At 49.5% G+C, this 24,983-nt stretch overlaps 7 protein-coding genes across 7 annotated transcripts; 5 read left to right on the forward strand and 2 right to left on the reverse strand.

Moving 5' to 3' along the window:
- Positions 1–189: 189 nt before the first annotated feature.
- N7537_004943 (dDENN domain protein) lies at positions 190–3,847 on the forward strand (the record flags this gene model as incomplete). Its single annotated transcript, XM_056896000.1, has 5 exons — positions 190–817; positions 909–1,822; positions 1,883–1,942; positions 1,996–3,337; positions 3,393–3,847. The coding sequence occupies 5 exons, from the start codon at positions 190–192 to the stop codon at positions 3,845–3,847; spliced, it is 3,399 nt and encodes a 1,132-aa protein (XP_056755748.1).
- A 1,958-nt stretch (positions 3,848–5,805) lies between these two features.
- Positions 5,806–7,932, forward strand: N7537_004944 (type I 3-dehydroquinate dehydratase; the record flags this gene model as incomplete). Its single annotated transcript, XM_056896001.1, has 1 exon — positions 5,806–7,932. The coding sequence occupies one exon, from the start codon at positions 5,806–5,808 to the stop codon at positions 7,930–7,932; it is 2,127 nt and encodes a 708-aa protein (XP_056755749.1).
- Positions 7,933–8,317: 385 nt separating this feature from the next.
- N7537_004945 (FMN-binding negative transcriptional regulator) lies at positions 8,318–9,385 on the forward strand (the record flags this gene model as incomplete). The annotated part of the gene is made up of 1 exon (XM_056896002.1): positions 8,318–9,385. The coding sequence occupies one exon, from the start codon at positions 8,318–8,320 to the stop codon at positions 9,383–9,385; it is 1,068 nt and encodes a 355-aa protein (XP_056755750.1).
- A 1,026-nt stretch (positions 9,386–10,411) lies between these two features.
- N7537_004946 (transcription factor domain-containing protein) lies at positions 10,412–13,268 on the forward strand (the record flags this gene model as incomplete). Its single annotated transcript, XM_056896003.1, has 6 exons — positions 10,412–10,510; positions 10,560–10,626; positions 10,689–11,142; positions 11,205–11,383; positions 11,439–12,486; positions 12,551–13,268. 6 exons carry the CDS (start codon positions 10,412–10,414, stop codon positions 13,266–13,268), a joined length of 2,565 nt encoding a protein of 854 aa, XP_056755751.1.
- Positions 13,269–14,002: 734 nt separating this feature from the next.
- Positions 14,003–15,004, forward strand: N7537_004947 (phosphoglycerate dehydrogenase; the record flags this gene model as incomplete). The annotated part of the gene is made up of 1 exon (XM_056896004.1): positions 14,003–15,004. The coding sequence occupies one exon, from the start codon at positions 14,003–14,005 to the stop codon at positions 15,002–15,004; it is 1,002 nt and encodes a 333-aa protein (XP_056755752.1).
- A 1,360-nt stretch (positions 15,005–16,364) lies between these two features.
- On the reverse strand, positions 16,365–17,221 carry N7537_004948 (uncharacterized protein; the record flags this gene model as incomplete). Its single annotated transcript, XM_056896005.1, has 3 exons — positions 16,365–16,499; positions 16,568–17,031; positions 17,194–17,221. The coding sequence occupies 3 exons, from the start codon at positions 17,219–17,221 to the stop codon at positions 16,365–16,367; spliced, it is 627 nt and encodes a 208-aa protein (XP_056755753.1).
- Positions 17,222–24,351: 7,130 nt separating this feature from the next.
- Positions 24,352–24,849, reverse strand: N7537_004949 (F-box protein; the record flags this gene model as incomplete). Its single annotated transcript, XM_056896006.1, is given in 2 exon segments — positions 24,352–24,381; positions 24,400–24,849. 2 exon segments carry the CDS (start codon positions 24,847–24,849, stop codon positions 24,352–24,354), a joined length of 480 nt encoding a protein of 159 aa, XP_056755754.1.
- Positions 24,850–24,983: the final 134 nt, after the last annotated feature.

The following is a 24,983-nucleotide window of genomic DNA, read 5'->3' on the forward strand; positions in this document are numbered from 1 at the left end:
CAAACCAACCCCGAAATTGATCTTCACTCTGAACTGCCCCTCCCTCCCGTTCTCCCCCATTTTTATCAGCTTCCCCCCTCCTGACTACATGCGCTCAATTCTGCGCATTCCCTTTCCTGGAAATCGTGCGATCCATGTGGTGACAATTAAGGCATTAACCCGCTACAGTCCGCCGTGACTCTCTCCACAATGCCATCGTCAAGCACCTCGGAGGGCGCCCCCCTCGCCGACTACTTCTGGATAGCCGGTGTGGATGGTACAGAGATCCTGGACACCTTCCAGAGATTAGGAGAAGATTACCGTGCCAATGGTGCCGTATCCCCAGGCCCTGCGCTCGCAGACACTATTCAGGAGGACGCCGATGCGGAGGAGGAACATAACCCGGATGGGGTCTCCCGACCAAACTCGATGCTCTTCGCCGGCACCGGTCACAGGGGCTCAGCCCAACGACTATCCACGTTCTCGAAGACCTCGGAAGGAACAAATGGTGGCAGTAACAGTAACCGAAGCAGCATGACCGTCAAGGGTGCCTCATCGCCTCTGCGTGCCTCAGCTTTGTTCTCCGAGGACTTCGATTTCGACTCCGCGCTGTACAAGTTCGCCAACGAGCGGGAATCTTTTCTAACTGACTTGAGCTTGAGCGCCGGCGCCATTACCCCGAATACCCGCCCGCGATCCAGGGTTCGCACCCAGAAGATTGTCTCCGAGGATGCGCCCTCGCCTAGCGGTAACTTGCTGAGGTCGGGTATTGGGAGCGTGCGACGGTCCTTTCGAGATATGAATAGTATGAAGCGACAGCCATCTATTGCCCGTCAATGTGAGAACCCTTTGTCAACTTTGTTTCCCATTCGGGGACGGGATCGTGAGACTTTCTGTGGATGCACTGGCTAACAATGGATTATCTTCAGCTTCGGTGCGAACCTCTCGACGACTTAGCAACTACAACTCGGTAATCCCCGTCCCGCAACCCCTCGAGATCTCCCCCACCATGCACCCGTTGAAACGACGATTCGAGCCGGTTCTCCTCGACCGATACCCCACACGCGGCATGCCAGACGAGATGAAGCAGCGCGGCACTTTCCCCGACTACGTCCCTATGTTCGCCTTTCCAAACGATGTCAACATCGTCTCCTCCGATCAGCGGCCGCGCTCTACCTGGCACGGATTCGCCATGACAACAGACAATGGCTCTAGGCTACACGCCATCTGTGTGCTTATCTGGATACCGCTCAACCAAAATGCCGCGGAGGAGCTCGAGAAGCGCTGCGAAGAATGGCGAAAGGACAACATGACAGACGAGGAGCGTGAGCTGGCCGCAAGCTTGGGCGAACGATTGGCATCAGAGCGGGCCAAATTGTCCCGGCTCCTAGCCCAGCTGCCGACTGTCCCATCCGGATCTGAATCCCGCGAACAGCTCGAAGATGATATCAGCGCCGTGGAGGAAAAGATTGGGCTAATGACCGATCTCCTCCGTCCGGTCCGGCACGGCGCAGCCTCCAAGATCGAGGGTCTGACGGATGGTGATACTGGGTTCTGGATTCCCCGTGCATACGGCATCTTGGGTCGAGAGAGCACAATGACGAGCTTCTGGAAGGAATGGCTCAAAGCTGTCGTGGTGCCCATGACAGAGGGTAGTGTACAGCATGTGCCTCCGCCCTCGCCGCGCATGGGTGTATGGCAACCGCTGGAGCGATATGTCATGAATCTCTGTACAGAAGCGTTCTGTCCAATATCCTCGAAGACTCAGGTCGAGATTGCGATTCGTGAGCTGCGGTTGTTCGCACGTAAAGAGGCGCCCAATGAGATCCCCGGTTCTCGCAATGTAAGTGCTCCGCAATCTTAATTGAGTTCTCTATCGAATCTTTTGCTAACTAATTCCTAGACTGATCTCTATGCCTTGTTCCGGACTTTGTCGGTTCCCAATATTATCATTCTCTTTGAGGTAGGCTTCCTTTGCCAGTTCAGTCGATAAGAGACAATGCTAACAACACACAGTACGCTCTTACTGAATCCCGTATCATCTTCTTGTCTTCCCACACCTCCATGCTCTATCTCGCGACTAGAGCGTTGGTCGATCTTTTGTTCCCTCTGGAATGGACAGGTGTTCTCATTCCTGTTCTTCCTGCGCGCTTAATTCAGGCTCTGGAGGCCCCTTGCCCATACATCGTGGGTATCGAGCGTCGGTACGAGAAGGTGGAGCTGCCCACGGACGACTTTGTCCTGGTGGATCTGGACAATAATATGATCGAAAGCACCATCCAACCGACCTCTCTTCCACGTCATCAGCGCAGGAAGCTCCTCTCCTTGCTGCAACTAGCCGCCCCTCAACACGGTCGATACCACGTCCCCACCGGGCCTCCTGCTTATGCAATCGAGACATACCCATGGGACTCGTTCATGTCAGAGAGCAAGGCCAGTTTCACATCCAAGGCGCCTGCAACTAACCTCGCGAAATATGTCGGTCTTAACTCCAGTGCATTCGGTGCAACATCCGTGATGCCAGGCTCCTACACACCTCCGATCTTCAACGTCTTCCTGCACGCCCGAAGTGAGGGCGGTTCATCTCGTGGGTACTCATCATCCCGTGGTAGTGAACGTCCAGGGACTAGCTCCACTCTGAGAGCTAGTGCCTCTCCGCCATCCCCGAGAGAGATTTCGCCTACCTCTGGCTTCTTCCCTCCTCCACCGGCCCCCTCGTCACGTAATGATTCCGGGATGGCATTGCAAGCTTCGTTGCGCGAGAAGCGTTCTGGTCATTTTGATGCCGCCTCACGCCGAAGCTCGTCGTTTGGAATGAGTCGACGTCCAAGTGCGCCGTTCCTGGGTCATGCTTCGAATCTCTCAGTGACAACTCTCAACACTGACTACGGTGCCGGATCCACATATGCACCGTCTGTGTATGCACAGTCGACCATCGCTGCTTCTACAATTGTCCCTCAATCCACATACCAGGCCGTGGGCAATAACGAGGGTACTTGCTGGGCCGAGGGTCACTTCTTCCAAGTCCAACCCTGGGATGACAAGTTGACATGTGCCATCTGTGATGATCTGGCGGAGGAAAATATGTATAAATGCTCTGCATGCAAACTGATAGTCCACAACCGCTGCGCGTCCATGGTGTGTCTGCCGTGTGACGCAGCCTTCCATCCGGATCAGATCCGTGCGGCCTTTGTCAGATGCTTTGCCAGCTTGTTTTACACGTACAAGAAGTTCCTTCTACCGGCCAGTGGCGATAAGAAGAAGTCCGGCATGTATTACAATTTCAACATGGAGGCTTTCATGAAGAGCCTTCCAAGCGAGCACGCCGAGTACATCGCAATTCTGCAACAGACACAAGGTAGGTTGCCGAGTTCTCATATCGCACCGCGGAGGAAATACTGACCCAATCATAGGCTTCAACGAGTTCATCAGTGACCGCGAGCGAACGAACCCGAAGTCGAAGGACCCGCGTATGACCCTGTTCGACGAGATTGTCCTTTCAAAGCGCAACCGTGGCCGCACATCCATTTTCTCTGGCCGATCGACAACAGACTTCCTCTCAGATACCTCGAACCATCTGTGGCGTACAGCCAACGCTACCTCCTTCACCCCAAACAGCCGCAGCCAGCAGAATCTTTCAGCCGACTACGGCAGAGTTCCAACAAGAGGTACGCTCGAAGGCTCCAACCCCCAAGCCAATCCTCCCACTGACCATCTCCCCGTAGCACCGGCAAACCTAGATACTAGCCTGATGACAGAACCCCGCATGATCCACGGTGCACCACGGGTTTCCAAGACGGCAAATACTGCGCGTAGAAAGCCGCTGCCCAAAATGATGAAAGGCCTCGCCATCTCTCCGCCGAGTTAATTGGTGCGATTCTACACGCGAGTCCCCCGTCTATCATTTCATCGTTATCTGCCCTGCCCTTGTGCGGGTGGGTCCTGTGTGGGCGGGCCATGTGCCATGTCCACCTTCTTGAAACAACTTTCTTCTGTTTCCTTGCGCGAGCCTGAAACCTGAAACCCCTTCTAACTCCGGCTGGGGTCTCGATTTCCCCGATTGATGGCGTTGCGCTTTCCATGTCTCATCCGACGATGAGCAAAAATGGAGTGCATATTGCCTCCTGCGTATCTTAGTTTGGGCATGTGTGTCGATCCAAGCTGACAATGACCGGCCGCTGGCTCGGCCAAACTTCTCACTTTCCGCTAATATCCCGGAAATGGAACGCTGCATCCGATTGCACACCTTTGGCCTCTCTCCCGATTGAACTTATTTCCCTTGCCTGACCTACCATGATCGGTCATGGTACACACCCGACATCTCGAAAGATGTCAAACAGCCCACACGCCGATCTTCGGTTGCGTTGCTGTTCTCGTACATAGTGTTGATTCCGGCTTGATGCACGGAACCATGAACAAACCCCCTAAAAGCGCCATCTTGGTTTGCAAAGCGACGTGGTGGTTATTTGTGTGCCTGATCTTGATACATACATCCGTGTTTATTCTCTGGACCAATAACTCTCAGCTTTTCTTGCCCTTTCCCCCCCTCTTATCTCTCGGCCTGCGTTTCTCCCTTTTCCTTCCTCGGTGCCTGTTACTACCCAATACCCCCTATTGATTTGGCTAGTATTTTCTCTCCTTGTGTCTTAATTGGTTGTTTGAAATACAATGCTAGGCGGATCTAGTCTCGATACTGTCTTTCTTTTTTTTTCATATCTCTTGCCTTTTCGGTGTCAAATCATCATCTGTGCCTACGCTATGCAGTTCATGACTATTCTTCGGGCGTATTTTCCTTTCAGATCCTATTTGACGCTGTCACTTGGTTCTGGTTGTTTTTCGTGCATCAAGGACAGAAAGAACAATACATAGATCGTTGTTTTATTGTGTACTTTATGAATATGGAACCATCTCCTCATCTTTGCCCCTTGAGTATCAATGTACTCTTCCACCAATCCTGGTGTCTGATTCGTTGCTTACCTGTCTCTCTCGGATACAACAGGTTAGGTAACATCCGTTCAAAAGCCGATCATTAGCCATGGCCGAGGCTGAGACTGGCTTAGATTGGTGATTTTCCCTCGTATCGGATCATAGCGCTGTAGTGCAGAGCCCCTGTCAGGTTATCACCGAATCACGCCGGTGCCTCCAACTAGCTTGATGTTACATAGGCTGATATGAACATAGCTAGTTGTAAATGTGCCAATTGGCAAGATTTGTAAGCCAATCAATACTGTACACTCCTTATTCCACTGAATAGAACTCCAATTCCCATATCTACATGCAGTATAGTTATATGTCGCCACCGGTGATTGGTGGAGAAACCCAACGCCGCTTCCCACTTTTCCCCGCGTCCGCCGTCTGCGTGGGATTCCATTGTCGCGCATTAGGTGGAACCTACGCAACAAGTTCTTCCATCGATCCATGTCGCCCCAAATGGCTTTCCATTCTGATCCTTGCTGATCCTCGCGGCTGGGTTTAATACCTCTACCCGCCTGGGATTGATTTAGCGTCGCTTTATCCAACTTGCCCCAATTACCCCATATACCTTGGAGCTAGCCTCGTTCGGCCCGCTCCCTTTTTCCTAATTGTTTTTGTAAAAAATATATGCTCTGATACTACCTACCTCTTACGATACCCGGGGTTCTGACCGTTGAGAAGCGAATTACACAAAGCCTATACCGGGTCCTTGCGCTCCTTCCCCCTCTCCCCGACTCCCATTTCCACCTGTCTTTGACACTTACCTCGACCTGCATATACATCCTCACCAGCACGAAGTATGAAAACACTTGGGACTGCTATGCCATGATTCCGACAGCCTTTCCGCAGCATATGGCCACGCCGCTGCTCGACGATCCCCCTGTCTCCTCCGCCCTCAAGGCTCAGGATCCTCCCAGCGCAAACACCAATATCCCCGTTCCTTCCAATGCTACAACAATCCTCTCTCACGATCCTCCGCCTACCGGGACCCAAGACCAGATAGCCGCGGGCATCGCTGCGCCGGCCGCCGACGCTGTCGCGAGGACTGTCGTGATCATCTATGGGCAGAACCAAGAGCATATCGTACAACTGGTAGCGGAGATTTTGGGCAAGCCATGGACAACGGACACATCGCTTGGGAAGATTGCGCGAGCCAGCGATGCAGTGGTTGTGGGGATCCTAACGCACGATCTAGCACGGAGCTTGCAAGGATGTGAGCGATCATCCTTGGTTTTGGTAAACACGTACTGTGTGGAAGATGGGTCTGCACCGGAAGACTCGCTCACCGAGCGCTGTGATTATGAGTTTTTATATTCGCGGAGTCCGTTCCTGCGCCGGGATCTGTCGCGGTTTTTGTCGTTGATTTTCGGTCAGACGAGGCCGCATGATGATTTGCGGACGAAGACCAGGACGAATTTTATCTCGACTACTTTTCCTGATGTGCATGCTGCTTTGCCTAATTTGGATATCCTGTCTGTGGGATCTGATGCTGTTGAAATCCGTGTGGATTTACTAGTTGAGCCTGTGCCGGAGGGTTGGACCAATCCACCTGTTCCGAGTTTGAAGTATGTGGGTCAGCAGTTGATGCTGTTGCGGCAGCACACTGAGTTGCCGATTATCTTCACCGTTCGTTGTACAAGAGAGAACGGGAAGTTTCCGGTAGACGACCCTGCGCTCTTTTACAAGTACCTTCGCCGAGCGATACAGTGGGGAGTTGAGTATATTGATGTGGAACTGTGGCTGCCAGAAGAGATCCGGCGCCAGTTGTTTGAGAAAAAGGGCCATAGTATGATTTTATCTGCGTTCCATGACTTCTCTGGGACCTGGAAGTGGACATCGGAAGAGGCGCAGCGCATATTTACGGAAAGCGCCAAATACGCCGACATCGTGAAGATGATCGCCATGGTCCACACAATCGAGGAGAACTATGAACTAGAATACTTCCGCTCTACCATCAAAAGCCGCGGCTCAGGCCCACCCCTGTCAGCAGTCAACATGGGCCAAATGGGCCAGCTATCTCGAGCCCTCAACACCGTCTTTTCTCCAATCACCCACCCTCTCCTCCCAATGATCGCCGCTCCCGGCCAGCTCACCGCAGCGGAGATCAATGAAGCCCTACACATAATGGGCCAACTTCCGAAACGCGAGCTCTACGCCATCGGCTCATTCCGCTCAACCCCACACTCAATGTTCATGGAGAAATGTCTAAACGAACTCGGCCTCCCCCACAACTTCACTTCAATCGATCGTGGCCCAAAGGGCTCCATAGAACCCGTTCTCCTTCAACCGCACTTCGGCGGCGCCTACCTCAGCCCCCCAGTCCCAGCCACAACCGGTTTTATCCCCGCAGTCAGTGACGCAGCCCGCGCAATTGGGTTAGTCGACACAATCGCCATGACACCGGGCGACAGCGCACCAGGAACCTCCAGATTCATCGGTGAAAACGCCGCCTGGAAGGGCATCCGCGCAACCCTGACGCGCGAATACGTTCCATCCGCATACAGCAGCCGCGCAGCGATCATCCTCGCCGGCTCCCAAGCAGACGCTTCAGCGGCAATCTTCGCACTACGCAGTCTGGCCGTTGGTACAATCTACACAGTCGGATTTAAAGCGAGTGGCCCGCTAGCTGCAGGTCTTGAGCCCTTCACATCCATCCAATCCGTCAAAAGGGTTGAGCAGCCATTTGTTATTGTCTCTGCGCTGCCGCCGGAGAAATCGCTACTCGTGCAACCTCTGCTAAGGCATTATGGTGTTAATGGTCGTTCATCGCCGCCTTCGACTCGTGGGAAGGTTTATCTTGATCTGACTAGTGGGCCGAGGAAGGGTGATCCTTTGGCTGTTGCTACTAGTGCTGGGTGGACGGCGTATGGGGTTGGAGATGTCAGCGCTTGGACTACTGTTGAGACGCTGAGGTTGCTTGTTGGGCAGAATGTGCCGTTTGACTTTGTGCGCATGGCGTCTGGAAGGCCTTTGTTTTAGTTATATAGTATAGTATACTGCATACCTACCTATGTTATTTGTGGTTCGGCTTTTTTGTCTGTTGTTGACACAATAGATATTGAGCTTGATATTGATTAGAATCTTGTTTTAGGGGTTTGGAGTAGGGATTATATGATCGGTTTTTGTAGGGTTCTCTGCATCATCTGAGATCCATAGTGTGGTGGCTAGTTTGAGTTTAAGAAAGGCGCTTTATTTATCGTCTCATTTATGTGTTTTGTATGATCAACTGTAAGCGATATATAAATGTAGCAAGATAAGAACCTATCAGAAACTCCGTGGTCAACCCCTCCTTTCATCCTTACCCTAGGCCCCGTTTCTCTTTAGCTCTGGATATATATTTCTTTCCTAATTCACACAAAATAAAATGCATCTACGTCCCGATCATGCAGTCCGAGACCTTCCAACCCTTCACGCCTTCATCAAACAACATCCATTAGGCGTCCTTACCACTTCCCTGCCTTTGAAGAATCACCCGACCCTCCAATGCAGCCACATCCCCTGGGTGTTGGACAGTGAAACAGCCCTGGAAGATGAGCCATCAACTAAAGCAAAAATAGCCGATGGAAACACCCCGGCATCGCCCCTTCCTTCTCTGGGAGTTCTCCGCGGCCACATCGCGCGCCAAAACCCGCAAAGCAAAGCAATTGTAGAATCTGCCTCAGAGCACAGCACCAAAACAATCAGGATCCCAGGCGCATTTCCTATAACAAGTTCTGAAGAAGAACCAATGACATCCACAGGCCATACACTCCCTGGTGAGGTCCTAATCGTCTTCACTAGCCCAGTAGACCACTACATCACCCCGAACTTCTACATAGAGTCCAAACCGGCCACGGGCAGGGTTGCTCCGACATGGAATTACGCTGCAGTGCAGGTCTACGGTCGGGCAACTATCTACCATGACACGAAGGACGAGCAAACGGAGCTGTTTTTACGACGACAGCTGGGTGATTTAGCCCAGCTTGGAGAGGAAGGAGTAATGGGCTTTCAGGATGAATCTGGGTTGACTTCGGGGTCTGATGTCAAACACGGGGGTGGAAGTGGAACTGAGAATGGGGATGGGGATCCACCCCAAAACAAAGACCAGAACCAGAACCACAGCACAGACCTGGAGCTGCAGCTGGAGCTGAATCAGGGGGTGAAGACTGCGGCGACCGGGGCTAGCGGGGATGGCGACCGCATGGCATTGCCGAAATCGACGCCGGCACCTTGGAAAATCGCAGATGCGCCACTAGAGTACATTGCGGCGCTTTTGAAGAATATTGTTGGGATGAAGATTGAAATCACGCGGATTGAGGGCCGGTTTAAGGTTAGTCAGGAACGGCCGGTTAATGATCGTGGTGGTGTTGTTCAGGGGTTGGAGAGGATGGGTGGGAGGGCGAGGGATATGGCGGAATTTGTGATGAGGGGGAAGGTTTTGCCTGGACAATGAGGTTGATATTTCACTTTTTGTGTATGTATATAGATTTTAGGGGTACGGAGTACACGGAGTAGACACTAAATAGAGTAATCGTGTCAAGCCACCTTGGAACACTTACAGCACCTAGTGTTGCTTGGCATTTCAGAATAAAGGAGAGCATATGATCTGTGTAAATAAGCACGAAGGGTTTAAAAAGTTAAAAAGAAGACTAGGATGGAAGTCCCGTATCGAATATAGTAGCCTCAGGGGATGATCAAGGTTGGGATCGAACGGGGTTATCAAGCTTAGGGAGAATCTTGGAAGGCGTAATAAGCGGGGGCCAATAATAATAGCAATAGGTTTGATACTCCGTTACTCCGGTACTCCACACCCATTCACGTGCAGTTAAGTAATGGGAATCGTTTCTGCAGGAGACACTTCGGGTAAATTGAGGGGACTTAATAGGGGGTCCAAGCAACAATAGGGTACCCCGTAATGGGGGGGGGGGGAAGGATGGACAGAATATAGTTATTTACTGGTTGAATAAGTCAAGCTACTGCAACGTGAAATTACCTGCAATTATGCTGTAATTATGGGGTTCCTGGATCATCCCGGATGTTGGCGTTGGAAGCCTAAGGTGGGTGTGTTCCAGAAAAGGAAATCTATCCCGCCCTATATCAAATTAAAGGGGAATGGATTGGTTTATAAGTTGAATGACATGTTTGAAGTAAATTAAACTCAACAGAATAAGAAAACATAAGATATATAAGATATATAAGAATATTACAGAGTACATATTAATCTTAATATCTTAATAGTCAGGAATATACGGAGTTCAAAGGTATCCATGTATAATATCCCCCATGTCAGCCTAAACTGGGGAATTCCGGCGGCACATCAACTTCTCCGCATTTCTTTCCTCCGCAACCTGGTTGTGGTATAGGCTCTTTTTTTTTCAAGCCACAACCATGCGCTTGACTTCTTGTCCATCTTGGCCCTGGCCGTTTTCTTTCTTCTTTTCATCTTCATCTTCATTTTTCTCTTCCATGTAGATGTGCCATGTCTCGTCCTCAGGTCAGCATCGACCGTCTCACGCCCCGTCGTGCGACGGTCGAGCCACGCGAAACCATGAACTGCAAATCCTGTCGCAAGCGCAAGGTCGGCCCAGTCAGTATGAGTGCGATTGGTTGGCTCTAACTCGTCATAGATCAAATGTAATCGTATGCGACCGAGCTGCGAGGCATGTAAGGTCTTCCAGTGCCCATGTCTTTATGGTAAGTCAAGCATGTCCCCTCCACATCACATGATTCCCCCGTTGATTTTGTTACGTTCAAAGATGCCGTCCCCAAAAAACGGGGCCCCAAGACCGATGTACTAGAAGCTCTCCTCAAGCGGGTCGATGGGTTGGAGAAAAGACTCCACGATGAGAAGAACCCTATTTCGCCCACTTCTCCCGATACGCCGGACGATCCGCCGAGCTTTCCCACTCGTCGCAACACCATCGACACTTCCTTTAGTATTTACTCCTCAAGCGATCGATCCGCTCTGTCAAATTCTTTCTCGCAAAATGTGGATCCCTTCTCTAGGCCGACCGGCCACCCGGCAAGTCTTGTCCAACAGCCCTCTCCGACAACCAATGGACCCCTATCGGATGCGATCCTCGATATTTACTTTGAGCGATTACACGGTAAACCGTCTTATATACTAGACGAGGCGACAACGCGACAGAGCCATCAACTGAACAAATTGCCTCCATCCCTGGCCATGGCTATCTCAGCATTGACAGTAAGGTACAATTGCCAAGCTTCCAAGTCCTGTCGCGTGCTTTACATGTTTGACTGACGTATCTCAGATACACAACCTTGCCTGGCCAAGTAGAGCAGTCACTACGTACCGGTCTCGATGCAGCACTACAGGCAAGACGCATGATTGATGTCGACAATCCCACGGTGGAAGGACTGCAGACTCTATTGTTGCTTTCGCAAGCTTTCTACGCTTACGGTTTAGGGAAGAAAGCTTATATGACATTCTGTATGCTTAGCCCTCGATCGTACATGGTTGAATGAATTTCACTAATGATGATCAGCAAATTGCGTGGCCATGATCGTCGCTCTGGATTTGTACCGCGAGGCTCCCGCTAAGTCCAATATCGCGGCCGCCGAGCGAGAAATGAGGCGTCGGCTATTCTGGTCTGTTTACTTGATGGACAGATTCATTAATTGTGGATCCCGACGTCCATGTCTGATTGCCGATCATTCGATTGTTCTGCGCCTACCGTCTTGGTCACCACACGCAGCGGGTCTGAACGTGGAGGGAGAGCTCTTCCACGTCGGCCCGAACATTCAATATTCTGCTGATTCCCGGCGCAAATCACCAAGTGCTGCCTCTCTGCTGATTGACATCACGCGTATTCTTGGTGTCACCAATAAGTACCTGGCAGCTGGCGGAGTCAAAGGTGACTCTCACTTTCCATGGCATGCGCTCTCTAATCTATCTAAGATCCGACAAGAATTGGATATCTGGGCGGCCGGTACGCAGGACGTCTTTGCGTCAATCGATGCATTGTTCGGTCATCCCGAGAGTACAACACTTTTGCTAAGCAAGTTGATCTACCATTTGGTGCACTGTTTGATCTACCGCCCGTTCCTACCTATTGATCTGGTAGAGCTCAGAGGTACGGGACAGCATCAGTCCTGGCAAATCGAGGCGACGAACTTGTGTTTCTCGCACTCCAATGCCATCGCAGAGCTCGTTGAACTGGGTCGTAATTCTCCGCTGATTGAGTGGCCTGCTTTCGTCGGCTACTGTGTGTGCACAGCGGGGACTGTACATGTTCACGGTGTGCACTACAAGGGGCGTGAAGGAGAGGTTTTCTCTTCTAGCGCTGAATTCCTGACTCGGGAGATGCACCAGCTTGCTTGGTTGCGCAATATTTGGACTGGTGCGCAGCATCAACGTGAGCTGCTCCAGACTATCTATACGTGTCACTCCGAACTGGTGCGCAATCTTGCTAGTAGCCCGATGCGCTTCTCCCCAGTCTTCCACCTTGAAGACTTTCTCGACCGATATCCCGGTCTGACGTTAGATGGATCACACGTTCGGCTCATAGATGCGGGGGATGAACTAGCTCCAAGGTACGTCGACTGCTGATTCCATCCTTTTGCATACGTATTATATGGTCACTAACTCCGGAGACAGTACAGCAAACTTTATTGATCGCCAAGATCATTACTTCCAACGGCCAATGGCCGCACCCTCCTATCAGAATGCTTCATCCTACTTCTCAAATACAAGGCCTGGACCCTCGAGTCCATTAGCATCCACCCAGAGCTTAGATATCGACCGTCGCCACTCCCATTCTCATCCTCTGTCCCGGAAACCCTCTCACCCGACTTCCCTCTCGCCAACCCTACAATTCCAAGCGATCTCAAATAACCACCACCAACAATCACCATCCTTGCCCTCCGTCTTCTCCCTCCCAATCGGAGCAGACCTACCTGGTGCCGGTACAACAGAAAACTCCCACCTCTCCATCCCAGGCTTCTCTCCCTCGGCCTTTGGCCTCTCACCGCCAGCCTTTCTTACCGACTCCGCCATGAACATAGCACCAACACCGCCCCCAAATCCCCAATACGCAACCTTTCCCTTCGACACCGCCCACGCAAGCCTAAACGGAATGGCGCAGTCAGGCCCCACCGCACAGACCCCAGGTGCCCAGTCCCAAACTAGCGCTACCCACACCACAGCCGGCAGCGAGGGCGCGTCTGAAAAAGATCCCTTCCTGAGCTTGTTGGAACAGCTCGCTGAAAATGAGAACTCGCAGGGCGGGCCTAGTGAGCTCGAGTTCTTTTTGACGGGTACCGGTGCTGTCGAAGCCGAAACAGAGATTCCTCTTGAGAAAGATGGTACTTCGTAGGTGGAGAATTGGTGTTGGGGATTATGATTCCCCCATATATATTCTTGTTCTTTGTATATCTCTTGCTGTATAGCTTGTCCTTTTTGTAGGCTGTGGCCGAATTGACTGATACCCATTGTGCTTATTGTCTCTACCTGCCTAGTATGCGAGATTTGAATTTCTCCGAGTCGTACCCTGAATATAGTAAATATAAGGTGCTCTCTCCATCAGGAATACTAGAACCATTTACCCTGCGACCTCCACGACATACGATTTCTCCGTCGCCCGCAGTAGTCCGTACTCAAGGCCCCCGGCATGAAGACTCGACCTCGCCCTCTTTTTTCCGTCCTCTGTATCTTGCACTCATTGCTTTCTCTTTCATTTCGCATCCGCCCCTGCCGCCACTTTCATTTCGCCAGACGTAAAGGATGTGCATATGTGAATACATGTCGGGTAGTACTGGCTGAGGTTATAGTAGTCTCTTTTCCCCTGGATTTTGACCGTCTGCTTATTACTAACTCCCTATAAAACGTTTCAATCAGACTCTTCAACCTTTTTTTAACCCTACTTTAACTACTGACCTGCTATGATCATCTAATACGCCTAAAGCCACGTAGACCGAATTACATTACTAGTTTTCATTGATCACCCCGAGGCTGGCATCTGCCGGAGTTACCCCGGTCTCGGCGGGGCTCCGCCGACCCCGCGTTGCAACTCCTCTCCTCTCGCATAAGAACCTTGACCATCCCCTCTTCATGTCACCCAGCCAACGCCTCAAGACTCTGTCAAATCACCTCCAACGGGCCCTCAAAATGAAACTCCTCTACCCTACCTCTCTTCATATCGACACAAAGTCCCTGGAAGGCTTCTCCGTCGAATTACACCCCTACGACGTCACACTCCCAATCCCCGAACCCCTAATCGACGCCGAGTTCCTAGTAACATGGAGCAACAAACCCACAAACCTCCGTGATGCAGCGTCCCGTATGAAGAATCTCCGCTGGATCCAGTCGCTAGCAGCCGGCCCAAACGACGTCCTCGGTGCAGGCTTCGATGCCTCCCGCATCGCTATCACAACCGGTTCCGGCCTACACGACGAAACAGTCGCTGAGCACACCCTAGGCCTGCTCCTCAATGCAGCCCGTCGCTTCTATGAGATGCGCGATTACCAGTCCCGCGGCGAGTGGCCCGCCCACCTGGGCGGCCCCCAGCCTGACCGTGCCCCAGGCACTTTCCGTACCCTCAAGGGTGCTAATATTACCATCTGGGGATTCGGAAATATTGCCAAGAACCTTGCACCCGTGTTGACTACGCTCGGAGCTAATGTTACCGGTGTTGCGCGGAGTACCGGTGTGCGAAATGGGTTTGAGGTTGTTGCAGAGGATCGCCTGCAAGAGATTCTGCCTAAGACCGATGCCTTGGTTATGATTCTGCCTGGGTCGGCGAGTACCAACGGTGCGCTTAGTGCTGAGCGCTTGGCGTTGCTGCCGAATCACGCTTGGGTTGTGAATGTTGGCCGGGGCACTTCTGTTGATGAGGATGCGCTGCTTGAGGCACTTGAGAAGGGTAGCATTGGTGGTGCGGCGTTGGATGTTTTCTCCGCTGAGCCGCTGCCGAAGGAGTCCAAGCTTTATGCTGCGCCTAATCTCATCCTCTCGCCTCATGCTGCTGGTGGACGTCCCCGTGGGGCTGAGGCGCTTATTGCGTATAACTTGAGACGGCTTCTTGCTGGACAGGAGCTGAAGAATATTATTTGAGCCTGGGATGAAGTGACGGCGGACTTTTCTGATAGAGTTTATGAGTACATATATATATATATATATATATGCATAGATGAAATGAAGGTTAGATGCCATGTTTTGGATTTATAGGTCTTATATGTGTCAGCCTAAGAGTATTTGTGGAGACTATTGAATTGAATTGGGACCTGGGAAATTAGCGGCGAGAACTACGAGTAATGGTATGGTGTCCATGAATATATTCTGTTGTACTAAGCGGAGTTCTTCATCCTTGGACTGATCAAGAATTGCGGAGAGTCCGAAAGATGCCAGGAAGATTTCGGTTGTCTGAAGAAAACTAGCCCATGGACGGGCGATGTCGCAGTCTAGACCTAGGTATAATCTTAAAAGTTAGCTACTCGCGCTTTTGAGGGATACCTTATTAGCTATAAAGGAGATTATAGATATATCTATAAGATATAGAATCTAGTAATTAATAAGATTATTAAGTCTTATAATATTACTTTTCCCGACCACAACGCTGTACATCCAAAATTGATGCTATGACCCTGGCGCAGATGAATAACGACTCTTACCCAGAACCAAATGCACGAAGCAATGGCGTTTTTCGACTCCTTGATTAACGGCGTATAGTTCAAGCATAAGTCTGTCATTATTTTCTTAAATAAGATTGATATATTCAAGAGAAAGCTGGCTTACTCGCCGATATCTACGCATTTCCCAGATTTTCATGGTACGAGGGTGACCACTGCCGCTGACTACTTTGCCGATCGCTTTCAAGATATCAACAGAACGCGAGGTCGACGAATTTACACACATTACACAAATGCCACTGATACTAAGTTACTGAAAGCAACCATGGTGTAGATACACGACGGTATAGTGCATAAGAACCTCTGTTCCTTGGGCCTTCTTTTGCGGTGATCCATATTGGCGACGTTTTATTCTTCTCCTAGAAATATATATGAAATAAAATATAGCTCTTCATAAAAAGCCAGCAAATCTTTGTAAGCTTGTCCCGACTCACTGATCTCCGTAGCTGGAAAGGTCTTTCTTCCGTCACATGGAATCTCGACCAAAAGTTGGATAATATTCCAGAGCTGCTTTCATTTAAAACAATTTACTCCGCCCTGTCTAATCACCAGGTCATGATGCCTCGGAAAGGTAAGTTACTGGCTTAATTTCGATCCAAAGATTCCGGGTTCACTTTCTCTCGGCAGGTACGCTATGGCGATTGCATGGGCGACTCGCTGGTCTGATTTGTTCCTCGCGTTCTGAATTGCTTGTAGAGCTGATCTGCTGTCACATAGTATTGTTGCCGTTGTGTGCCTACTGCTTCCGACTATCGGGCGTTGATGGGCTAACTTGAAAACCGTGTTCACCGCGTAGAAGATGCCCACGAGTTCCGCGACGTGGACCGACCACCGGTCGTTTCGAGCTCGTTGAGCCTGTCAACATTATGGATTTCAACGCTTCCCCCAGGGGAAGGCGTGCACATGATCCGATATTGTTCCTGCGTTTCTGGGCACGTGATAGTGCCCCCCAAATAGTATGGTCCCGTGGTAGTGTGTGTAGTCTCACAATGGTGCGCTGTGCTCGACGGCGAAGGCGGAGGTGCGTGGGAAGTACGTGGACTTCCATTTCGAGGGCTGTGGTTGCTACTGTTCGAAAGGCCGACAGAATCCGAACCAATGCCGTTCTCTGCACTGTGTGCAAATGGCGCAAATGAGTCTTGTCTCGAAGCGGATCATGCCAGATCGTTGATGCATAGCCCACGACTGGTGTGACACACGCTTGGTAGAGTTGTCGCATTTGCTCAGGCCGCAGGTGTCGTAGTCCGTTCAGAGCGATGCTCGTTTTCGTGGCGAGTTTGATGGCCTGCTGGACGTGCTCTTTCCAGCGGAGTCCTTGGTCGAACACCACTCCCAGCAGTTTGGCTGTGGGCGACTGCTTGACATCAGTTCGTCGAAGGTAATCTTTCCTCCCAAGTGTTCTCCCTTTTTCTGGTGAGGTGAATGAGTAGATGCGGACACAAATTTGAATAACTAGAGTTTAGTGATGTAGACCATAAGTTACGCCTACATAGTCTGCTGTTCTAAATACACTGAAAAACCCCGTAAAGTTTGCAAACATCAGGCTTTAGTAGTCCCAGTCATTTGACTCAAGCTTGGTATATCGCCCTTCTTCTCCTGTTTTAGGCTTCAGACCAAACTTCTCGTACATCCCTTTGACCATTGATGTTGTTTCCATCGCAAGTGCAACCTTCTGCTTCTCTTCCTCGTCTTCTTCCTCCTCATCGGAGCGCACATAGTCCTCACCTGAAGAAAAAACACATATCTTTGCGCGAATCTAATTTTTGAAATTGCACCACAACGCCGAGGGCTACAGCTCTCATTTTAATTGCAAGTTAATTGTAACTTCCGGCTCCATCTCCTAACCCCAATTTTATATTGGTGGAAGGTATGGTGGCGCCAGGGAGCCAGTGGCCGCCCCTTTCAGGGGGCCGCGAAAATTCTGCACGCAACATCAACGAGCGTATATTGGACGCCAATTACGACGTACGCTAGTTGCTGAATCATATCAGTAGTAACAACTCTGTTAAAGTCCCGAGACCAGTGCTCGAATACCTCAAGTCTATTCAGGAGCTCACTATAGATCTCATTAAGAACCCCATTAGCTAGGACTAGAAGTAGCAATTTGAACAGCTACGCCAGGAAACCAGCCAGATCAAGCAAGACATTCATGCAGTGAGGGTCTCAACAGCGTTAGCAGCCTAAGGGCCGAATACCCGAGTCAGATCATATATCGACGCCGTTAAAAATGCGCCGCCGCCGACGCACTTTTTGTCAAGCTATGGATCGGCGTCGACTAACCCCGTATCGCCTTCCGACCTTATCTAGGACCGCTAGATCATTGTCAAACTAGGTGATTCCGATGGCATTAAACACTTCCGTACGCAAACGTCGGCTAAGATTACGAAGCTGGCCGAGAGAGCGCGGGCTAAGGCGGCAAAGGCCACGTACGGTATGACGGTAGCATCCGCTAAGTTTGTCGCAGCTAGGCAATTGAAGTCGGGGGATATCTCGCTTAGCCTTCGTACTACGAAGGAAGCGGAGATAATACGATACCACCGGACTACCTAGGTGAAGCATTTGTGGAAGGGATCGGAAGTGCGCCTGCCGAGTTAGGGGGTTGTTATATACGATGTTAATATACGATCTCTCGGCATTAACTCGGCTGCCGGCATCGGAGAGCAAGGTCGGAAGCAGGGTATTATAAAGCAGTTGCTTACCGAGAACTCGTTCAACTAGGGGGAGGCGGAGATCACCTAGATCTTATGGCTAGTCCTCCTAGAGGGTAAGAAATCTGGCTTACTGATCGTCGAGTTCACCTCACCGTATACTACAAACAAAGCTATCGACACTAGAACACTCTAGGACTCGGAGGCGCTTACTACAGTCCTATACGACCGTGCTACGCGTATACGCCAATGTCATAACTGTTAGAAATACGGACACATAGGAAACACCTATTCTAATGAAACCAAGTGCGTCTTTTACGCTAAGAAACATCATTCTCGAGACTACTAGCGTAAAAAGGATGTAACTCTTAGTAAACGAAAGTGCGCTAACTACGGGGGCGCATATAATAGATAGTCGAAGCGGTACCCCGACTTTATTAGAGAAATCGAGAGAGTATAGGTTCTCGCGTAGGCGAGAGAGCGGTATCACCGGGTGCCGGTATACCTCTTAATAGCTACCGAAAGGACGCCGGTAGCTACTACTATAGGACCCGGGAGTCTAGGAGGTAGCGGCTCCGGGACTTCTACTAAAGATAGCTCTAGGTAGGGACGAAGACTACTAACCAGACCCGAAGTATCAACTAAGACAATAAGCTTAGGCCAACCGGCGAGTAGTAGCGAGGTGCCAATATCACCGGAGGATACCGAAATATAGGGGACCTAAGAGCCCGAGTAAGAGGATACCCCGCTAGTAGCCACTTTTATAGTAGGAGATAAGGAGGCAAGCGCAATTAGGGAATCGATCCTCTAGTCGGCATAAAGGCTAGTAAGGGGAGACGATCGATTAATTTACGTACCGGTAGAGATACGATCTAAACCGCCAAGGCGTAGGATACCCAGCCGGGCATCAACATCATCATTAACAACAACTAGAAGCAAAGGCCTAATAAGATCTATGCTCGATACAAGTATAGTATAGAAGCGAGTAAGAGACGAAGCGTACGTTCTCGAAGATCAAGAAGTAGTACTGCTAGGTACACTATCGTCACCGGCGCCGGCTATATCGGCCGGCGAATACTAGCCGTCGGTACTATCCCGCACCAGCGGCAATAGATGTCAATCGGCTAGCAAGTAGAGAGCCGCCGGTAAGGAGAACGCCACTATCTTTAAGAACAATATAATAGTATATATACCTGGCCTATGGGGTAAGAACAAGCGTACCCTCGATAACTAGGTCAACCTTATAATATCAGCTCTATCGGTAAAATTCACTAACAGAGTAGGCATCTAGGAGGAGAGGAGAACCCGCTAATTTACCAAGAAGTATACTGGGATAACCTCTAATAAATAACATACCATTTACTATTATCTAATATAATACGCACCGATCAAGAGATGTCGTTATGGCTGACTTCTTGGCAAAACCAGGAGTCATGAAGGTAGATATTATTGCGGTATAAGAACCATGGGAAAACCTATATACCGATACGACGTACTATCTATTGAAACAAATATATAAGCTTCTCTTCCCGTTTAGCTTAGAGATAGGAAGTAGAGTACGGGTGTGTATATATATCTCTAAGAATATGACCGGGTGGACGTACTACGCACATAACGAGTTCTGCCAGGAAGTGAGATTATAAACCGGCACTAGCGAGATCAGCCTCTTCAATATATATAACGAATGCGGTACTACTAGCATAGTAGAACTACTTAGCAAGCTGCTCGGCGATAACTAGCAGCATAACATCTAATAACGCGGCCGGAAGCATACTATAATTGCCGGCGACTTCAACCTCTATCACCCTGCCTGGGGAGGCATTGAGGCTATATAGGATCTAGGCGCCGACAAGCTTATTGAGCTATGTGACGAGGCGGACCTTGACTTGTGGCTGGAACCTGGGACTATCATAAGGGACTAGAACGGGGAGCGTACGACAATCGACCTGTTCTTCGGTACACTAGATCTTATAGAGAGATTAGTAGTGTGCGAGCTGGCCTTAGACTGTTATGTAGATTCAGATTACCTGCCGATCCGAGTACTAGTCGATATCGATACGCCTATAATACTATCAGATACCTAGAAGAGAAGGCTCTAGAAGGCCATGGATACCGAGAAATTCGACGTCTTAGTGGCCGACAACCTACTAATGCCGCCGTAATTGACAATACCCCGTTAGATCGACGACGTAGTAAGCCACCTGATCGATATCGTATAACGAGGCGTGTAGGAATCAACACTATAGGCCAAACCGAGCCCCTACGCCAATCTATCGTAGACCAAGGAGTGTGGGGAGGCTGTTAAACACTCCCGCTGTATGTTCCGTCGGTACCTTACGATATACGACGAAGAGGATTGGGAGATATATAAACTGGCTAGGAATCAAAAGGGTAAGGTTATTAAAGCTACTCTCCGGCGCGGCTTCCGAAACTTTATTAAAGAAGTAGTCGACTAAGGCCCTTAGGGACTATAGAGAGTAGCTAAATGGGCTAGGAATAGAGGCTAGTAGTAGGGAAGCATAATGCCGGTATTACGAATAGGGGAAGGGAACTCTATAGAAACTAACGTAGAGAAGGTAAATCTACTCCGTAAAGTATTCTTCCTATAGCCACCGAAGGTAGATCTCTCCGATATCCACGCTAGCCATCGAGAGTAGTTCTAACTACCGCCGGTAAACGAAACCGAAGTAAGAGCTGCAATCAAGAAAGTACCACCGAATAAAGTACCTGGGTACGATATACTGCCGAATAAGCTATGGCGGGTGCTAGCGGAACCAGGGTCAAGATTAGAGAAGAGATTTGTCCTACTTCTCGTAGCTATCTTCGACGTATATATCCGGGTCGGGCATAACCCCCGGTACTTCTAAACCTTAGTTACGGTAACTCTACGAAAAGCCGGCCTGTAGGACTACCGAGTCCTAAAGTTATACCGGCCAGTTATATTGTTAAATATACTCGGCAAGGTCCTCGAAGCGATTGTTGCTATACGAATCGCTTGGTATGTAGAAGAGCATAACCTGCTCCCGAAAATATACCTTAGAGGTCGAAGAGGGGTCTCCGTTGACTATGCAATTTAGCTGATCCTTAGACGAGTCCACTAGGCCTAGGGAGAAGGTAAGATAGTAAGTATGTTGCTTCTCGACGTAGCCGGTATATATGATATGGTATCCTACGAGAGATTGCTATATAATATATAGCAACTAGGTCTCGGTGTACTTACCCTATGGGTCTAGTCATTCCTTACCGGTAGGAGTATACGAATCAAGCTACCGAACGGGTACCTAAGTGAAGCATTTCCTATACTAACTAGTATCCCGTAGGGCTTACCAATCTCGCCGATCCTATTCCTCCTCTTTAATATACCACTAGTCCGAGCGTATATATTAAGGGGTCTATATTATAGAGAGAGTGAGGCATATAGATGGGTAGACGACGTTTGTATTCTAGCTGTCTTAAATAGCTATAAAGAGAACGTCTAATTGCTAGAGAAGGTACTGCAACGGGCGGCTACCTGGGCTAACAAGTATGCAGCAAAATTCGTACCCGATAAATTTGAACTTATCCATTTCACCAATTAGAAATCCGCCAGCGCTATAACACCGACCTAGGACACCGGCATAATACGACCGGTCTAAGAGATAGGTATCTAGGAGATACCGGATGATCTGGCTAGCTATAACGGTATGCCGGTAATCATCCCGGGAGACCTAATACTAACCATTCTCGCGCCGTCGTATACTACTAAATACCTCGGGGTCTAGCTCGACAAACACCTCAATTTCACGATATACTATAAGAAAATGTTAGCGAAGGGAGCGAGTAGTCTCGAAGTACTCCGCGGAATCTTAGGCTCTATTTAGGGATTATTATTAATTGTAATACAGAAGATATACTAAGTAGTTATCATTCTATAGACGTTATAGGGACTGTTAGCGTGGTACTACCTAGAGGCCAGGGCTATGCCAAGGGGGGACCTCGATAAGCTCACTAACGAACTTATAAAAATATAAAAGCGTACGGCAATCTTGATTAGTAGTGCCTTCCGTGGAATAGCGGGGGTAGCACTTGATATAGAACTATATATCCTTCCTATCAAACTACGACTCTAATAGATCGTCGAAGAAACGGCGATACGAATCCTTACTAGCCTACAATAGGCATGCCTATAAATTGCCAAAGAGGCTAGAAAACCAAGGGAGCGGAAGGTCGGGGGATGGTCCCCGACGGAAGTAATTGCGTGGAAAACGCTCCGCCTATAATATAAAAAATAGGAGGAGAAGTGTGTATTTGTTCTTGCTCTATAGGAAGCACCGATTCCCTACTTTATTAAGAATCAAGAAGCGGCTCGAAAAACCCACGATGGTATTCATAAAGGTACTATATACGACGATGACAACTAAGGACGAACTAAAATGATTTTTATAGACGGAAGCGGATTCGTAGGGCATATTAGTGTATTAGTAGCAAGCCAATACCCGGAGATAACGTTATAAAGACGATATCTTAGGAAGGACTCTTAGTCTATAGTGTACGCTACCGAGCTCAGCGGCATTAAGATAGCGCTTACTAAGACTAAGGAAGGGAATACGAATTCAAATCTTAACAACGGACGATCGACGGCTCGAGAAGTGACTATTTTCTCCGACAGCTAGGCTGCTATCTAGGTAGTTCGAAACCCACAACGACCATCTAGCTAGTACGTGCTTAGACTGATATACGATCACGTACGGACTATCCGGTCGCGGAACCAGACCCAGCAATACCTAACGAACATTACCATTAGGTGGATCCCTATATACGTTGGTATGGACGGCAATGAATTTGCTGATAGAGAAGCGAAAAATACAGCGCTTCTTAGTGCGGGGATAGGAGTTACGACCGGGCCGGATAATCCGATAATCCGTCTCGCTGTAGCTACTAAGAAAGCGGTACGTTAACGAATCAGAGAGCGGTGGGAGAAGTAATAGGAGCGAGAGACAACCTCCGTACCCACGAAGCGCTTAGTATAGGCGCCGAACAAGAAGACCCTCCGGTTATACGAAGGGCTGTCGAAACCACAGTACGCGATCTTGATCCAGATGCGTACAATGCGGATTGGACTTCGACACTTCCTATTCAAGATCAAAGAAGCCGAGACTAACCGGTGTAGCTGTGATAAGGGCTCACAAACACTAAGGCATATTTTAATATAGTGTCCACGGTATATCATTCCGCGCACGAAATTGTGGGAGCAGCTAGATAGAATCGGGATTGGATTCGCAGAGACAGACTATAACAAGATCATATCTAACCCGCAGGCTATCCGCTACGTGGTCAACTTTATGCACCGAACAGGTCTCCTCTAGCAGTTTCAACACGTTGGGATCGAGGAGGACAGCGACAACGACGAACCGACAGGCCTCGCGGCAATGGAGCTAGGTGTGGAAGACGATAGGTACTAGCCAATGACGACAAATGATGCTATGAAACGAGAACTCAGCCAGAGTCGACAAGCATGCCAGTTAAATGGCCAGAACAACATCACCATCAATTGAAACTGAGGCAGGGGAGGGTACAGAGAAAAAGAGAGAGAGAGAGAGAGAGAGAGAGAGAGAGAGAGCGAAGTGGGGGTTGGAAGGTGGAGGGTGCACTCCACAACTATCATTATATGTTAATTTCTTATGTATGGGTTGGGGTGGGTTTGGACTTATGGGGCTACGGGTTACAGGAATGGGCTGATTCCGCACTCTTTACGATCAGTATCTGTATACTCTATGGGATGCACTATGTGGTTCCAGCTCGGCGTTTGGCTTCGAGTTCTTGCTTCAGTTGGATGAAGCGCCTGCATAGTCATACGCAACTAGTTAGACTGCAACAGGTTAATTGAACTTTGATTGATTGATTGATTGATTGATCCTCACCTGAAGAAACATTATTGAGGATAAGGTTAGCTTCAAGATTACGATTCCGCAGCTTCTGAAGTGCGTCAATTTTCTTTCGCATCGTAGGAGTAAAATGATTCCACCAAATGACCTGAAGCTCGTCGTCAACTTCGAGAAGTTCGTTGAAAAACATTTCCTCGAATATGACCTCCATTCGGATACCGGTCTCTGTTAGCCTTGGATCGGCCTGAATCAAGGGATTGTCAGTTCATAGCTCCATCAATCCAAAATTCCTGAGGTACCCAACTTACCGGCATCTCATAATATTGCGAAAATGGAATAGTGGCGAACGACTCATTCCAGATAGCAATTCTGTATATCGGCGGCTGCTGCACGAGCATACGTCGCCAACTGGCCTCGGGTCGCAGATATGCTAATTGTTTCTCTGGGTGCTTGATAAAATCCCACGTTGCTATTGTGAAATTATAATCATCTCCTCTCTTTGCGTGCTTGAAGAGAACCGACGGGAAAGCATCTACCAGAAGCGAGCAATGGGTCTTCTCATCACTTGGAACTCGAGTGTCTGGCGCAAAGAATAATAGTTGTTGAAGGGCAGTGGAGTTTTGAATCAGGGTGGCCCAGGCATGACAGACTCGTGTGGCAGATGCGAGGAGCGTTCGAGGATCGACTTGCCATAGAATTGATTCCCACAGCTCCGTTGGCAGCCCTTGAAAACCATTAATTGATTCGGAGGAATCCATTGTGCAGAATGATGATCGTGAGTTAAAAGTAAGAAGATGGGATGGGGCTTAAGTAACTATAAGAATTTTGTTTTCGGCCCCCGTTTTAGGGGCGACCCCCGGGGCGACCCCCCACTTGCAACGTAAGAAGCCTC

This window comes from Penicillium hordei, assembly GCF_028827395.1.
Source record: "Penicillium hordei strain IBT 12815 chromosome Unknown utg000002l_segment0_segment0, whole genome shotgun sequence".
Lineage (NCBI taxonomy): Eukaryota > Fungi > Ascomycota > Eurotiomycetes > Eurotiales > Aspergillaceae > Penicillium > Penicillium hordei.